Genomic DNA, 17,186 nt, shown 5'->3' with positions numbered 1-17,186 from the left:
TCCTTTTATTTTCCCCACAGAATCCAAGAAGGAAACAGTTTCAAACTCATCTTTGTCACATTTACCCTCGATTTTATTCCTTAATTTCGATATGTCTTAGACCTACCCTCTGAAAACTAGAGGTGCTAATAAACTCTTCCCTATCTTACTGCAGATATTTCTGGACTTTATAAATACTTAAAACTGCATTTCTTTTCTTCTTTTTTTTTTAATTTGAAGGAGTTGAAAATTTTGCTGCAAACAACAGGCATGTCTAATGGAATATATGCAGTCTGTCTGCCTATTTCCCCCAAAGTGAGGTATAGTCTTATTGTATTCTGGATTAAGGATTTTCTTCCTTTAAACATATTGGTCTTGGGCACTTCAATAACCTCTTTGCAGCTTTTTAAAAATAGGATAACTGGGCAGCTGCCTAGCTCAGTGGATTGAGAACCAGGCCTAGAGACGGGAGGTCCTGGGTTCAAATGTGGCCTCAGACACTTCCCAGCTGTGTGACCCTGGGCAGGTCGCTTAGCCCCCATTGCCTAGCCCTTACCACTCTTCTGCCTTGGAGCCAATACAGTATTGATTCCAAGATGGAAGGTGAGGGTTTAAAGAAAAAATAGGATAACATATTCTTTATGAAATAATATATGTTAAGTGCTTTTCAAACCTGGAAATTCTATGGGTATCATGATAATTTTCTTGTTTGTGGGGTCATCATAGGGAAGACATAGTATAGTTAAATATAGGCTGTAGCATATTACAGTGATGTGCACATGAGCAATAATATAGAGGACTTAATCAGGGACATGTATGACAAAGAAGTAAAGCTGAGCATATAGGAGATCCTGTAGAGTAGGAAGGAAAACACTGGTGTAAGTCCTGCATCTGATCTATCCTGGCTGTAAGGTGTATGAAGCATTCAGGGAGGACTGGAACTTCTGGTGTGAGGACTTACCTGTCCTTCAGGGCTGCTTAGCCATCTTTCACCTAACTTTGGCCTGGGGCTCTAGAAGCTGTAGCCTGAGCAGTGTCCACAGCCTGGCATATCATCTCTGAAGACAAACGAAATCAGCTTGAGCATAAACAGTCTGCCTCAGACCCATCAGTGAATTAGGAGAGTGTCTACCCCAAGCATGTGACCATTTCACCGGGTAGAATGGGCACATGAGAACAGTTTGTTCCAGTAGGCATAAAGCTGCTGAAGCAGGTGCTATGGAGAACCTTGAGCTTGGTCAGCCAAAAGATGCCATGGTCATCCACTGCATCCCCAGCTATTGCCAGGCATCCTAACTTTTGTCTTTTTCCTATATTTCAGTAACTGTGGAAGAGAAAGTAGGGCCTAAGACTTTGTGTAGCTCTGCCTCATTTAAATCCAATTCATTCACAAGCCTAGACATTGACGCTTTTGTTGGGCCTGTTCAGAAATGAAGGACCAACAACTGGCTGTAGGACCCTGTGTGAGTGATACTGCCTAAGTGGATCACTATGACTAGTAGTCACAGAATACTCCTGATCCACATGGAGTGGGAGGAGCTTTTTCACTCATCATTCTCAACACAGCTGTCAAAGAAAAATAGAAATTGATCTTTTGTTGTTCCATTTAGGCTCAAGTCTACTAGAAGCAATTCTGGTGAATTTGACGTTAACCTATACCCAAGCCATTTCTAACATGGAGAGGTATCCAAACTGGCATAGTTCTCTCATGCCCTCTGACATGCCTCTCTTCCCTATGATTTCAGAGAACATTTAGAAGAATCATGAACAAGGAAATGATCATGTAATATATAAATTACAGTCCTGCATTAATATTCCAGAAGTTGAACAACTATATTGTCATCCCAGTCCTTTCCTCCTCTCAAGGAATCAATCAACTTATTAGAGATCTGTATAAAGAATCTAAATTGAATAGGATTTGAGAATGTCTCCCCTTGAGTGCAGGAGGCACTTTCCATGCATAGATCCATGGTTAAACTCTTCTGGGGGCAAAGAGTGGAGATTGCCTTTTAATCCATTCACCTTAGGAAAGGCCTTTTTGTCCTCAAACTGTCATTTACCTTTCTAAGTGATTTTCCCCAAGAGTTTGGAAAGGGCTTTAGAGAAAATATTTCTTAATATTTCAAGAGGAAGTAAAAAGGAAGATTTTGAAAAGAATGCTTCCACAGATGAAACCCATATCTATTTTTAAAAAAGATCCAAAAGGTGGTAGGCTAGCCATGTGGCAAGAATGAAATGAATGCTGCATTAGGATCTATCTGCAAGATAAGAAAAGGACCATAGGAAGACCTCAAGCATGTCAGGTAGACAGTCCGTCTAACATGTCTTGTCTACCCTAATCTGAAAGACTTATGGGAAGACCTAAACATAAGAGGGAGGGGCCTGAAAGGCTTTGAGCCTACCCCAGAGATTTGAGATCCATTGAAAGTCACGAAGCTGTTTTTTTTGCACTTGTTTTTACAAACTTATTCCAGGTTTAAATAGGAATTTTCTTTGTCTTAAGGTTCTTACTATGAAGAAACCCTTTTTGAAAGACTTCAGGCTTATTCCAGTATGTTATTAAGTAGAATTTCTATTTAGTGGACAACATCTGGAGTCATTTCTTTCCTGGTGGAACTTTGAGAAGAACTACCTCCATGATAATGGAGAGATGATAAGGGAGAGGGTCAAGTTCAGGAAGCCTTTAACAACTATTATGTTGGCTGTTGGTTCCTGGAGATGCCTCATGTTGTGGTGAACCCAGATCTAACTGGAGGGATGGGTGAAGTCCAGATCAGAGGTGAAGACAAATACTTCTCTATAGATTAACAGTCAAAAATTCTCTTTAGTAAATACAGGGCTTGACTTGGAAAAATCTATATCTGCTTTGCCATACTGCCTGTGGAAATATTTTCTGTTCTTGAACTATCCTATAACTTCTTACCTTTTTTTCCTCTCTCTTCCCTCCAAATTATTGTCCATGGAATAAAGTCCCTACTTTTTAACTTGGCTCTCCATAGACTTGCGCTTCCTACCCTTTCTGCTGTTTTCCTGCTCTGCCACTGGTCCACCACCAGATTGGCAGCACTCTTAACTGCTTTGGACATATTCTGCTTCTGTATACTTGCTAATGCCAGTTTTTCAAATGAGATATGTGTAACATACTTATGTTAGGTAGGCACTATATAAATGTTTATTTCCTTCCCTCTTTCTTCCTGGAATATCTTCTTCTCTACATGCATACTTTTTGTGCAACCTTCAGGACTTGGCTCAACTCCTAAATCTTCTGTGAAGCTTCCCCCGATTATCCACTTGCACCCTCAGAATTCCTATAAAACCCTGTCTTTTGAACTCTATTTGTATGTGGGAGTTCTTTTCCCCCCAACTAAATTTTAAGTTCTTTGAAGGAAAGAGACTGATATACTACTTTGTATCCATCAATCATAAGTTTCAAGGAATTTAGAGCTGGAAGGAACCTTAGAGATCATCTCATTTCATTTACTAAATATTTAGCAAGTGTCTACTATGTATCCCCTTCTCCCCTCCTAGCATGGAGCACTCAGTTCTGTGCTGACCAGGGCTTCCTGTCAGCTCCTTTCTTTGCTATCCTTTGATTAAAGCCAATATTCCCATTTTCTGGCCTTTAGACAGGCTAGAGTAGGAGTTCTGCCTGGGTTGGATTTCTAATTTGCCACCCCTTGAGTAAGCAATGGGTATTGGGCATCTGGTTAATATTAGTAGCAACATATCTGGTATGGCTAGCACCAAATATATATGTTTCAAAAGAAAAGACTGGTATATGGATTGGTGTCTGTCTCCAGGAAAGAAAAGGAATTCTTATAAATAATGTTCTGCTTGGTGGGAAAAGATGGGATCCAGTTCCCTAGAGATTACAAACATTATAAACCAATTTACAGTGTGGCACTTGGCCCAAGATAGATTTGTTTCCTTCTGTTCTGGGCAGGAGTATATATACCTTCCAGGTCTTTCAATACTCCACAATAGGTTGGTAGTATTCAGCCTTTTTTCAAGCCTTTTGCCTTCTTCCTAAAACTGAGTTTTGCATCAGTAGTTGCCCCATGGTTTGAAGAATTATTTCTCAACTTTTTAGCCTCAGACCCCTCTCAAGGAAAAGAAATATATTTTTACCAAGCTTTGCAGAAGGAATCTTCTTTATTAGACTGGGTGTCCTAATTTTTGGTTCACAAAATATGGTTACTCTAATTAGATTTAAGTTTCTATGATGCTGACTGAATAGTAGAGATCCAGTATCTTCCACACAAAGGCGGGAAAAAGCTAGAGATCACTGCCCTGGGAGTTGCCTTTGATAACCAGGGACATTGAGGTAATTCTGCCAAGGGCTGATAGCAATGGGGCTTGCCTCTTGGGGAAAAGAGTTCTCTCTCCCTTAGTTTTCTCCCAGCTAGCTTCATGCTTGGCTGTTATCTATCTTCCTGTCCTTTCTCATCAAATATATGAAGGCACCACAAATACATGAACCCTTACCTATCTGTAGACCAGTTGCCCTGAAAGTATGTGAGAAAATTGAGGAGGTCATGACTTCTGGGTTTTTGCAAAGTAGGACAAGGGGAAGGGTTCTGGGTAGAAAAGTTTACTTGCATTAATTTATAAAAATTCCCCAGGGTCCAGTTATGATTGATATTTGGGACTCTTCTCTGACTGATTCATATTCAGAGCATCATTTCCTCCACAATCCCACATTTGCCTTTTGAAATTCTGGACTATTGATAGACCAAGTGAGACAGATAATTAAGATATAGGCTTTTTAAGGTCTAAGAATAACTGTGGCTAGCCTGGGTATTTTCTGGTGTGTTCCCTGAGAGGAGGCCATTGGGTCCTGAGGCACCTAAGAAGACCAAGGTAGCTCTGTGTCTCAGGAGAAGTACCTCATTAGAGCAGCTTTGGAGTGTTACTTTCAGTGGCACAGAGGCTAGTATTGTTAATGTGTTTAATCTCTCCTAGAATAAAGAGAAAATCCTCCCCCCCCCCAAAAAAAAAGCCTCTCCTTTAGGAAATCTAAGAGAGTATGGTTACTGGGAGTATGGGAAGGGAGTATGGACTGGAAGAACCTTCCTGGCATATGATGTAATATGGAATTGGAATCTAGTGGTGTGTTATAGTGGTTTGAGGGATTGGTGGGGGTGGGGATTAGGAGGACTTCTTTTTCTCTGAATTATTCGCCAAGCTTTCTGTTCATTCAGTGTCTCTGGAAGCCCCAGCACATCTGCCATCCCTTTTATCACTGACAAAGAAGTAGGGGGCCCAGCCTGACAGCCTGATTACCATGGATGGGAAAAATTTGCATTTAATAGCTTTCCTTGCCAGCACCTTGCTGCCTAGAAGCTGGGAGACATGGTTTGGTGATTGAATTGTGTGCTTTACAAAAAAAAAATTTTTTAACTAGATTTTTAGTCTTTCTTTTTTATCTTTTTTTTCTGAGTAACTCAAATTTAAAACAATATTCCAATTCCCTTTCCCTAAGTCTAAGCCAAAAAGCTTCTGAAACACTTGCTGTATTTAGCCCTGTTTGTAGCTTTAGACTTCAATTTGATTTTTCTTTCTTAGATTCTTTTTTTTTTTCTGAGCCAGGCATTTTTAGAAGATACCTCCTGCTGAGCTCCCTTCTGTGCTGAACTCTGACCTCCTGAAATATCTAGCTGATTTATTAAATTTTAGTTTCAGAAATGCAGATTGAGCTATTGTTCTTCTCTATCTTGAATTGATTTGTATTACAAGTCTGAAGGACAGAATCCCAGGTGGAAGTGAATGGGAATCCCCTCAAAATGAATACTTGATCATCCTAACCTTTCTTTACTTGAAGACCTCCAGTGCTGGAGAACCCACCCTCTAAGCAATTGGGGCTGCCCAGACCACTTAGGGCTTTCATTGTTTGCAAGTTTTTGATTATGGCTAGCTAAAATCAACCTCTTTTTAACTTCCACTCATTGCTCTCTGTCTGTCCTCTGGAACAGGCTAAACAAATCTAATTGGCCTTCCAGAAAATTAATTTCAAATCCTTGAAGACAACTATCCTGTCTCCTTGCTCCAGGCTAGAACTCCTTAGTTCCTTCAGTAAATCCTCATGTGGAATAAATTAGAGTCCTTTTGTTATCCCACTTGTCTCCCTGAACACATACCCTATCTAGTTTATCAGTGTCCTTAATATGTGATGCCCCAGACTGAAAACAAGCAGTCTGTCTTAAGACAGACAGCAGGACTGCTACCTCCCCAATCCTAGATACCATCATTCTCAATTCAAGTATGCTTTGGTTTTCTTGGCTTCCCTATCAAGTTGATGACTTTGTAATCCACTATAGAACTTTTTCACATCACATTTTCCACACATGTTCTCTAACCATAGTTCCTCTTTCATATACTTGGGAAGTTTTTTCTTTGAGCCTAAATGTGAGACTGCTTTCCCTCCTATTTCCAGTCCATAGACCATTTGAATCCTGACTTTGTCATCTGTGTCAACCATCTCTTCTAGTTTTGTCATTAACAAATTTAATAAACAATCTGTCATGCCTAAAATGATTACATTGACTTTTAAGGGCCCTTCCAGCTCTAAATATCTGAATTTTGCCTTTAAGCAGTTAATAAGAATGTTATATGGAACCGTTTCTTGGGCCACTCACTGCAAACCTCCAAATGATGTCAAAGCATGATAAGCTTAGCTTCTTAGGTCTGACCAGCCAATCAAAATCCCCCTAATTGTAAGGGACCTACATCCAACACCTTGTGGTGGTTTCCATAAGAGTAGCTTGAAAGACTGTCAAATGCTGCACTTAGATCTGCCCTTACTGCTGACCTAGTAACAACTGAACACATTCTGGGTTTAATATGGGGATGATTCCATCTCTTCTCAGCTTTGCTAGGAGATTGAGATGTATTTTAAATATATGTTCAGTCCAGATGTTCTTATACTGGTGTCTATGTTATTAAAAATGTTTTATAACTACATTTTGAGTATAAGTGTTTTCCTTTGTAATCCTAAGTATTTTATTTTATGCATTTAAAAACATTCTGAAGAAAGGGTCCATAATCTTAATAAAGGGCCTGAGTCACCAGAAAAGGTTAAGAACTCCTGGTGTAAACGTCACGTTTCATCAGTGTCTAAACAGTTCCTGTGACCACTATTACTCTTTTTTAATTAGAACTATTACAAACATACTGTTTACTAACTCATCTGGATACTTTCTTGAAGTCATGAATTTCTGTACAAAGAACATATTTTTCTCTTTAATTATGCCAGAAACCTGGATTCTCAGTCAATTATGGGGTAGAAATCTATCTTTTTTTTTATTTAAATTTTGGATTTAACACTAAGAGTGTAGAGCCTGTAGGACCCTTTATTCCTCTGCTCAGGCTATGGAAGTGTGTCAGTGCTCTTTGTCTTCAGGATGCAGCTTTTCTAGCAAATAGTGATAGACTTGTTTAGAACCTGGGATAGAAATATTCCTTGGGAGGATGCTGCCAAAGACTAGACCTGCCTGTAGTTTAAAGTTAGCTACATGTGGCGGGGGTAGATATTTTTGCTCTTTCCATTTTTTTTTCATTTGTTTTGTTTTTTGCATCATACAGTATGGGTTTATGGAGGGAAAGGGCAGCTGCTGTTTAATTTGTAGAATGCCCAGCCTAGCACCATATATACAGATTCTGACAGATGCTTTTATTTCCCCTTTGTCTTCCTCTAGCTTAGAGTGAGTGGGTGAAGAATGGCAGCCAAGGCTTCCAGAGTTCCTCCTGGCCCCAGGGGCTCAGAAAGATGAATGGCAGTGTGAGAACAGTACTTTTGTGGCCAGAAGGTTTTTAGCCTGGGCTTAGCCAAGGCCAAGGATCCTGAGCCATCCGAGGTCCCCTTTGTAGGCGCTTGGAGCTGCAACAAAAATTATACCAATTCAGCTCCTATGATCTCTGGTTCCCACTCTGTCCCATCTGTTGAAAAAAATTGCCCAAGATTTAGGGACTCTTGTCTTGCCACAAGGATCAGTGTTCCTGAATTCAGTGGCACTTTGTTCCTGACAGGTGCTGCCCCACCTGGGATATCCTTAGTATTATGGTACCTTGGTAATGTTTGCAAAAAGCCTTTAAATTACAGGGTGGGGTCATTTCTTTGAACTGGAGGAAGGTACTGAAGTGAAGGTAGAGGTGATGACTAGGGGATGAGAAATGGGTTTTGTTTTCCAAGCCTCATAAAAGTAGCACTAATCATAAGGTTTAGGATCAAGGTCTCTAATCCCATCCTCCACTGAGGCTCCAGAGTGACATTAGTGAACCACTCTTCCCTCTCCTCTGGTTACTCTCTTGTATCCATCAGCATTAGCTACTTCTGCTAACACTGTCTGCTGGCCCCTTCTGGGTAAAGTTGGCTTTCGAAGACTGTCAGAAAGTGTAAAAGAATGGACTAGGTGGAACATCAGAAAGGAGTAGTCTTGTGTTTTTGTGTGGTTAGAGGCCTACTATATTGAAGGAGGAAAACTACAGTTACAGTTAATTGATTAGCTAAGCAATAGCAGAAGGGAAAGGAATATCGATGTTCTACTCAATCTATAGATGATCACAATTTACTAGACTGCTAGTTTGCTACTTTTTTTTTTAAATAAACACAAAACTAACCAACCCATATACATTGTATTAGCCTGACATTCATGCTTCTTAAAGTCTTCTTAAAATACTTTTGTTCATTCCCTGAATGTCACAGTTAAAAAGTTTAGAGAACCTGGAAGAGAATTCTGATGAAAGAAACAAATGATAAACTTGTTGCAAAAGGGCATCTAATAGAAGGGCTATGGGAAATAAAATTACTTACTCTAGAAAAGAGAACACCGGAAGCAATTTAATAATTTCTAATTTTATTAAAAAAAGGCCTTCTCTCAGTCTGTCTGTTCTCCATCTTTACTAAGGATAGAACCAAAATATTATAACAAAAGAAATTCAAGTTTAGAAACTAATCCCTGTAGAGAGTAAAGGGCTTTATCCAGGATTCTTGGTGGAGCTGCCTTTCCCTGATACTTTTTTTTAAAATTTTAATTTATTTTTATTTCAATTTCAAACATTCCTTGGTTTAAAAAATCATATTCTATTCCTCCTCTCCCCCTGCCCTTCTTGTAGCTGATGCGCAGTTCCACTGAGTATTACATGTGATCTTGATCCCTGATACTTCTTAAGTAGGAAAGATAATTTGAAGTGTTCAAGTACAGATCTGCCAGTAAGCAAAGGAAGGACCAATGTCCTTTTAAGATTCTAGAATTCTTGTTCCTTCTCTCCACTAAATAGAAACATTAGGAAGTTCAATCACACCAGAGTGAGAGTAGACCAAATGAACCAAATAGGGAGGCCTGGTTGGTACTGTTGAGGTATAAGGATTCTTTGTGAGACACTGAAAAAGATTGCAGCATGCTTCTGAGTCAGGAAATGGCCTGGCTCTGTGGTCATAGTGGAAAAAGGATGAAGCTCCTCCATTTAATAGCCCTGTGACCTTAGGCAAGTCTCTTTTAAAGGAGTCTGATCTAGAAGTAAACACCCTGGCAACTCAACTTTTGTCAGACTTGGCATTTTAGTGACTTTGGGGAAAGACTCATCTTTATTTTTAGTTAGGGAGTATTTTCTTCTGGAAGGTGATATTTTGATTTTATTTCCTGGTGGTAAGATACCTAATAAGATGCTTCATATTTGAACTAGAGGTTTTTTTCCTCTATAAGTCTATGATAAATAGCTTTAGTTCTGTTTTATATGACATCTTTAGTATTTTTCCTGCTAGAAAGGTGAGACCCTAAAAATGGCTTTTAGAATAGCAACTCTTCTTTCTTCATTCTTCTTCTACCCATTTGTCAAGTATGGTTCCTTCTCAGAGAAAATAAGTTCATAAAAAAAGAGCATTTCATTTGATTCATTTACTTTAATGATTCCTTCAGACCATTTTTGAGCCTTGCTCTTCTTTTCAGCCTTATTCCTATGGACCCTTCTTGAATTACTACATCCTGTCTCAGGAAGTATGGAAGATGGAAAGGCATAGTGAGAAACATCACATTCATTCCCTTTGGCCTTCAGTTTCAATGGTAGCATGGTATAGTAGAGGGGCACTACATTTGGAATCAAATGTCTGGCCTTTCATCTTCTGGCTTCAGCATTGATTAGCTCTGATAAAGGGTGGGAGGGAGAAAGGGATTATGTTTAGTTTAAAAACCCTTATCTTCTGTCTTAGAATCAGTACTGTGTATATTGGTTCAAGGCAGGAGAGGCTAGGAAGTGTCTTGAGGTCATATTTGAACCCAGAACCTACTGTCTCTAGACCTGGCTCTCAAATCACTGAATCACCTAGCTGCTTCCTAGGTGACAGAAGAGTAGTAAAGGCTGTGCAGTCAGGGTTAAGTGACTTGCCTTGACAGTTAAACAGCTAGGAAATGTCTGAGAACAATTTTGAACCCAGGTCTCTATGCACTGTGCCACTTAGCTGCCTTTAATTTAGGGCATTTATGAAGTTCTTACTACAGGCAAGTCACAGGGCTGGGGAAAGAAACAGAAGAAAAAGGAAGACACTGGACTCTTTGTGCCTCAATTTCTTTGCTTGTGAAATGACCTCACCCACAGTCTTCTCCTTACCATGTCTCCACGGGAAAACAGAATTCTTGCTTTTCAGACTTGGTGCTCCAGGGAGCTGAAGGGATTTGGGATGGACAAGTTTAGTGGGTTGTATACAATCTCTTTGTGAACAGTGTCCCTGAGAAGTTGCAGGAGAGAGTTGTGAAAGGCATTACTCTATAAATGGGAAAAATTTCTCTATCACTTATCAAAATGCACTTTGGTTGTTCCTTCTGGTTAAACAGATACCTTCCCCAACTGTCCTCCCCCTTCCTCTGAGCTCTCCTGTTTTCTGAAATCAGATATCTGAAAATGGGATGTTTGAACCTCAGGAATTCTTTTGGTTCCACATGTTTGTTAAGCAGTGTACTGTACAAGCTTGGGGACCTGAGCTTGAGTACAAGAACTATGCATACATGTTAGTGGCAGGTGCCAGAGGCGTATTTTCTGAAGTTTGGCATTGTGCTTTCCATGTTGTTTGAGACCTTCCGAAGAACCTACAGACTTGGTTTTTTTAATATTGAAGTACCCGAACTCTAGTTTGACTGGTTGAGTAACATAATTACTTTGATCGAGTAACATGGTTATCAGCCCCTGAGGGCAATGGGAGAAGGGACAGACCAAATACAGAACAGTCTATAATAACTGCAACAGCTTAACCTTGTGAATTCTTGCTCCAGAATGGTTCTCAGAACGCCCTCCCACCAGGCCTCCTTACCTCCTGCCAGGTTTTTGCAAGCAGCCACTGAACTTGCCTTTGATCATGATTTGGAGCTACTGAGGTGCCATGGGCATATCTGCTTCAACTTCCTTTTGTTATGCTTGGTGGTTGTCTGGCCCCAGGTCACTTAATGTTGTCTGAGCCGCAGCTTTTTTCCTCTCTAAAATGAGGATAATCATCTTTCCTACCTGTCTCATGTGCTCCCAAAGTACTGAAGTTTAATACTGCCTTAAGAGTTTTGGGGCAACCTTTAATTGAAAGTGCTTTGAAAATGATGAAATGTTCTGCAGATGGAAGGCATAACCCTAACATCATTAGTTGGTTCTATGAACACATGCTATTAGGACATACAATGTTACAGGAGCCATTAGTTTCATTGGAACAATGTTATAAATATTATACACTGGCTGTCAGTCAGATGATGCTACAGTGGTTTTTTGTTACATAGTTTTGTGATTTTGTAGTAGAGTTTGGTTATAATGTAGTAATGATGGTTTTCAATTTAAATTTAGAGCCTTTATTAAATATATTAGGAAGAAGGAGGGAATACAAAGACAATTCCCTCAGGAAACTTACACTGTTGAGAAGGACATTGGTTGGGGCATGGTGATATTTGAGCCTGGCCCTCCCCAGTCTGATTCATGTAGTTTCATAGAAACTAGATAAATTTATTACTTGTATTAGAATGATTGAAATAAGGAAGTTTTTTTCTGGTTAACACTCAGATCCTGATCATCCTGGTACCTTAATTATCAATCAATCAATAAACATTTATTTAGCACCTATGTGTTAGGCACAAATAGCTGAGAGTACTATTTATTGTATATTTTAGGCATAGAAGTGAGCATGATTGAAGCTTTGAGTGAAGCTAGCCATCTTGGACTCTAAAAAAAAATCACTGCTTTTCTTTGCCATAGAAAACTTTGATTTTCACAGTAATGCAGTTGAGTAAGGTTTGACCAGAATATTGGCCCAAGGCCTGTTTTTTTCTGGTTACTTAGAGCCAGGGAAGCTTCCCCCTCAACTGCCAAAAGCACCAAGGCTACCACCATATTGAGACCTTAGAGGTAGAGTATTGGTTATTGCCTTTTTTTTTTATCATGTTCCTGGTGAGTTTGGATACAGTTTGATACCAGTACCGCTATGGGATGCAGTGGGAGGAGAGGATCCCAGAGTCCTATAGGATTCCACAGATTGCTGAATGGCAAATTAAAAGTGATGGGCCAACTCATCTCACCTTTGTTTGGGCAGGAGTTAATAATCAGTCATGAGCAAGTTCCTTTAGCCTGCAATAAGGTATTATCATTCATATCCAGCAGTGGATGTGATGCTGATGCATTGGTCTTAATCTCTTTGGGTACTCCTCCAGAAAAGAAGGAATGTGACTCAGGCTAATTTATCAAAGGACCTGGAAGGCATTGAGGTGGTGTCTAATAGATAAGAGTTCTTAACCTGGAGTTAGGCAGCCCTGAGTCCAAATTCAGCCTCACTTAACTAGTTGTGTGACTCTGGGCAAATCATTTAACCTCTTTCTGCCTTCTTTCCTCATCAGAAAAATAAGAATAGGAATAGAGCCTATCGCCCAGGATTGTTATGAGAATCAGTTGAGATATTTGTAAAACACTATTCTCTTGCTCCCACTGGCATAAATTGTTCTATGCTCCCTCCACAGCCTTCCATCCCTGAGGTGGGCGATAGAGTTGCCTTTCCTCACGTAAGACTGCCTTTTTTATTTTTGAAAATTTTTATTTAATTAATTTAGAATATTTTTCCATGGTTACAAGATTCATGTTCTTTCCCTGCCCTATGGGAGGTTTTACATGTGTCATTGATCAAGCTCCATTTCCATTCCATTAATATTTGCACTAGGGGATCATTTAGAGTCTACATCCCCCAATCCTGTCCCCATTGATCCTTGTGATCAAGCAGTTGTTTTCCTTCTGGGTTTCTGCTCCCACAGTTCTTCCTATGAACGTGGATAGTGTTCTTTCTCATAAGCCCCTCAGAATTGTCCTGGATCATTTTCATTGCTGCTAGTAGAGAAGTCCATTACATTCGGTTATACCACAGTGTATCCATCTCTGTGTACAATGTTCTCCTGGTTCTGCTCCTCTCACTCTGCATCAATTCCTGGAGGTTGTTCCAGTCTCCATGGAATTCCTCCACTTTATTATTCCTTTGAGCACAATAGTAGTCCATCACCAACATATACAACAATTTGTTCAGCCATTCCCCAATTGAAGGACATCCTCTCATTTTCCAATTCTTTGCCACCACAAAGAGCGCAGCTATAAATATTTTGGGATAAGTAAGACTGCCTTTTGAAAGCACCATATGCTTTGGCCTTCCCCTTATAGTGGTTCCAGTGATACAGAGCAGTTCTATCTTCCTTTATCCTGGAAGAGGCCGGACATATTGACTTTCCTGATTTGGGATCAGGTGTGAGGAAGAATCTTGAATCCACAGAGATCTCAGCTACTCTTCCAAACTAGGAGCAGGGTCCCACTAGCTGAAAAGGTTCAGGAGCTCAGTAATAATGATGTTGAAAATCTTGTCATTTATCTTATATGAGGAACCACAGGTGTGAAATACTCCTTCCACAGGTGCATACTGGCAACAATACAGTAACTTCAGTTTTTGAGAATTTCTCCAGGGCATTGAGAGGATAAGAGACTTTACCATGGTCACACAGGCAGTGTGTTTGAGAGACAGAACTTGGAATAAGGAAGGAAACAAGCCCTGGGGTCACAGCTGGCCCTTCATTTCCTACATATCACACTACCCTTTTTTTTTTTGTAGTTGATTATGTCTGTGCACCAGCCTCCTAATGATCCACACACTTTCCTTTGAAACACTTTGCCCATAGTCACTGATTTAGTTTTAGGGTCATCCTGTAAAGGACAAGCAGCTCTCCTCCCTCCCCCCATTCTCATTATTCAGGTGAGGAAATTAAAATACAAAGGGAGAATGGATTTACTCCAGGCTTCACAGTGAACCAAAGTATAAGACCTTCATTTCCAGTATCATTGCTCTCGACACTTCACTTGGCACAATGAGAATAAAGTGCAACAATCTATGATGACCAGTTGAGCATCTATTCTGCTTGGCCCAATGGGTGAAGGAGGCACTGTGGATGATACCAAAGAAATACCAGGGATTTACCGTTGGGTAGGTCCCTTACAGGCTAGTTGAGAGATAAGACAACACACATGAAACAGATCTCCCAGAAAGTAGAGGGCTAAAATGTGTGTAATGGGCAGAAGGTGGTCAGGGTAGGCATTTGTGAGCAGTTGCAGCTTGAGTTAGGCCTTCCATGATAAGTAGGATTTAGGAGAGGGTGGAGGGCATTCCAGGGCGGGGGTGGGGTGGGGGGCTGCCGAGGGCAAGCATAGGGAGGCAAGAACTATCAGGCCATCAATTTTGAATGAGGAGCTAAGTCCAACACTTTTCATTCTTTCCAGATGAAGATGTTTGTGTGTTTAAGTGCTCCGTGTCCAGAGAAACAGAATGCAGCCGAGTTGGAAAGCAGTCCTTCATCATCACCCTGGGATGTAACAGCGTCCTTATACAATTTGCCACACCTAATGGTATGTCCCTCACTGCCTACCCCAGGAAGGGGCCAAGCAGGAGCAATTCCTTTGCAAATCTTTGCTTCAAGATTTTACTGGATTTGGAGAGACTAGCAGTACCCTCTTCCTCTTAGCGCTCTGTTCTGAGTCCTTTGCCCCTTAGTGTCACTAGTGTCTCACCTTGAAGGGCAGTGACTACCCCCATTAGAGACTTCCACTCCTGAGACAGCCATTTGTTTTTCTCCAGCTGTCTTCTGTTAGGTATTTTGTCAAATATCTCCCATTTTTACTTCAAAGAAAGAAGAGTACAGTGAATGGTTCTGTTATATATGTAGGATTTCATATATGTGGAATTGTGATTTTTCTTTTAAATCATATCTGTGGATGTGAAAATTTGTTTATTCTGTGGCCAACAATTTTCCAGAATCTAATGGATATTATCTTTTTTCACAACTAGTGATCTATTGGAAGATTTTTTTCCTTTCCTTTGCTAGGAACCTTCACATGTTTTGGTTCTTTGACATGCCATTGCACTTTCTCAGTTTGTATTACCATTTCCCAAATGCTGACTTCTTTTTTATATGAAGTTTTTGCTTCTTCTTTCAGATTTCTGTTCATTCTACAATATTCTGAAAACCTGTCGAGGTCACAACTTAGAGCGCTCTGTCTTCAGTGAGCGGACAGAAGAATCCTCTGCTGTGCAGTACTTCCAGGTATGTTTTTCACCTGGCAAGATCCTCCTGTGACCTCCAAAGGGAGGCCAAAGATGAGTGTTAGGAAGGTAGAAAAGGTTCTGCTCATTTGAAACTGGATCACCATAGAGGACAGTCATTTAGTCTTTGGCTGTTTCTGTGTAGTTCTCCCACTCTGACAGGAATCTTTGATAAGCATTTGGTGTTACTGAGCACTCAGTTTTCTTCAGTCACAAAACCCTTCCTTGTGAATTAGGATGGGTTTATGATTAATAGCAAAACTTTCAGGAATTGATATGTTTAGTCCCAGCAGTTCTAAAACTGGAAACTCTTATGTCTGTTTACTAATCAGTTTTGCAGTAAGACATTTAACTTCAAGTTTAGGGCTTTAGTTCATTGTCATAATCCCATATAATTATTCTTGACTCTTTTGGTATTCTCGGGTTCTCTGAAAGCAGAACCCATATTATGATAAATCCATTTTCTTTTTAAAAGTATACTGGTTCTAAATAGAAACCAGGCCCTGGAGAATTTAGAAAAGGGGGCCCTTTCTAATCCCAGATTCTCTAGTTATATTCTTATAGTATGCTTACCAACCTCCTGATTTAAGGAATAAAGCTGTTGCTTTTCCCCTCCTTTTTCCCTTGTGGCCTAAGATATGTTAGAGGCATTGACACTGACATCCAGTTATATTTAGTTGCAGTGACCACCTTGTTTGTTAAGAGGGTTGGTTCAGCCTTGGCCTCCAACATGATTTTCTGAGAAATTATGCTCATGCTTTTTCAACCCTGGCCATTGCTGCTGGGAATTTGAATGAAGGTTTGTTGAGTTGGTTTTCAGAGTGTTAAGGCTGGCTATGTAGTCATTCTTTTTTCCTTTTATTCACACATCTTCTAGTCACAATGCTGTATATTGTGTTTTGTAGTTCTATGGCTACCTGTCACAGCAACAGAATATGATGCAAGATTATGTACGAACAGGCACGTATCAAAGGGCAATCCTGCAGAACCATAGTGATTTTAAAGACAAGGTGAGAAATTCACTCTGGCCACAGCCAGGGGTTAGCTCTGGAATAAAACCTGAACCATCTGTTGTGTTAAAACTGACCACTGCTATAAAGGGGCTAGATAATCCCAGCCAAATTTATATATGTGAAAGAATCAACTGTCTGGCAAAGCTGAAGCTAGAAGGGAAAGAAGGAATAGGGAGACTATTTGGGCAAGAATAAAGGGTGATAAAGTTACATTCAAGAATTTTCCCATCTGGCCATTTTTATCTTTCACTCTCGCTAAATTTCATCCATGAGGAGCTCATCCCTCTTTCATCCTCACCCCCCTCCCAAACCATCAGTGCTGATTTGTTTTTAAATGTCTTTGTGAGACCAGCATGAGCTCCACAGAAGCCTCCCTGGGGTCTGTTTCCTGTGGTGTTTATGTTGACACTGTGTATCTGGCCTAGGAGAAGTAGCTAAATCAAACAGCTGATGTTTGAACTGTCTTCCATCTAAAACCCTCCCACCCTTTTCTGCTGGCTAGGTTAGGCTCTTTAAATTCCCTGTGCCCACTACTGAAGCTCTCTCTTACTTTTCTGGGATGCGATACTAATACTGAACCCACCTTTGTCCAGTGATTTCTGTGCAAGGAT

General features: G+C 40.2%; 1 protein-coding gene across 2 annotated transcripts in view; it reads left to right on the top strand.

Moving 5' to 3' along the window:
- CARM1 (coactivator associated arginine methyltransferase 1) overlaps positions 1 to 17,186 on the top strand; it is a 52,092-nt gene that overhangs the window by 10,842 nt on the left and 24,064 nt on the right. For both annotated transcript variants that reach the window (XM_056822746.1, XM_056822745.1), the window contains exons 2-4: positions 14,743 to 14,868; positions 15,457 to 15,563; positions 16,468 to 16,572. In XM_056822746.1, the coding sequence (XP_056678724.1) occupies positions 14,743 to 14,868; positions 15,457 to 15,563; positions 16,468 to 16,572 (338 nt within the window). The remainder of the gene's footprint in view (positions 1 to 14,742; positions 14,869 to 15,456; positions 15,564 to 16,467; positions 16,573 to 17,186) is intronic.

Source organism: Monodelphis domestica, chromosome 3, assembly GCF_027887165.1.
Source record: "Monodelphis domestica isolate mMonDom1 chromosome 3, mMonDom1.pri, whole genome shotgun sequence".
Classification (NCBI taxonomy): Eukaryota; Metazoa; Chordata; class Mammalia; order Didelphimorphia; family Didelphidae; genus Monodelphis; species Monodelphis domestica.
This window is presented reverse-complemented; position numbering and strand designations above follow the sequence as displayed.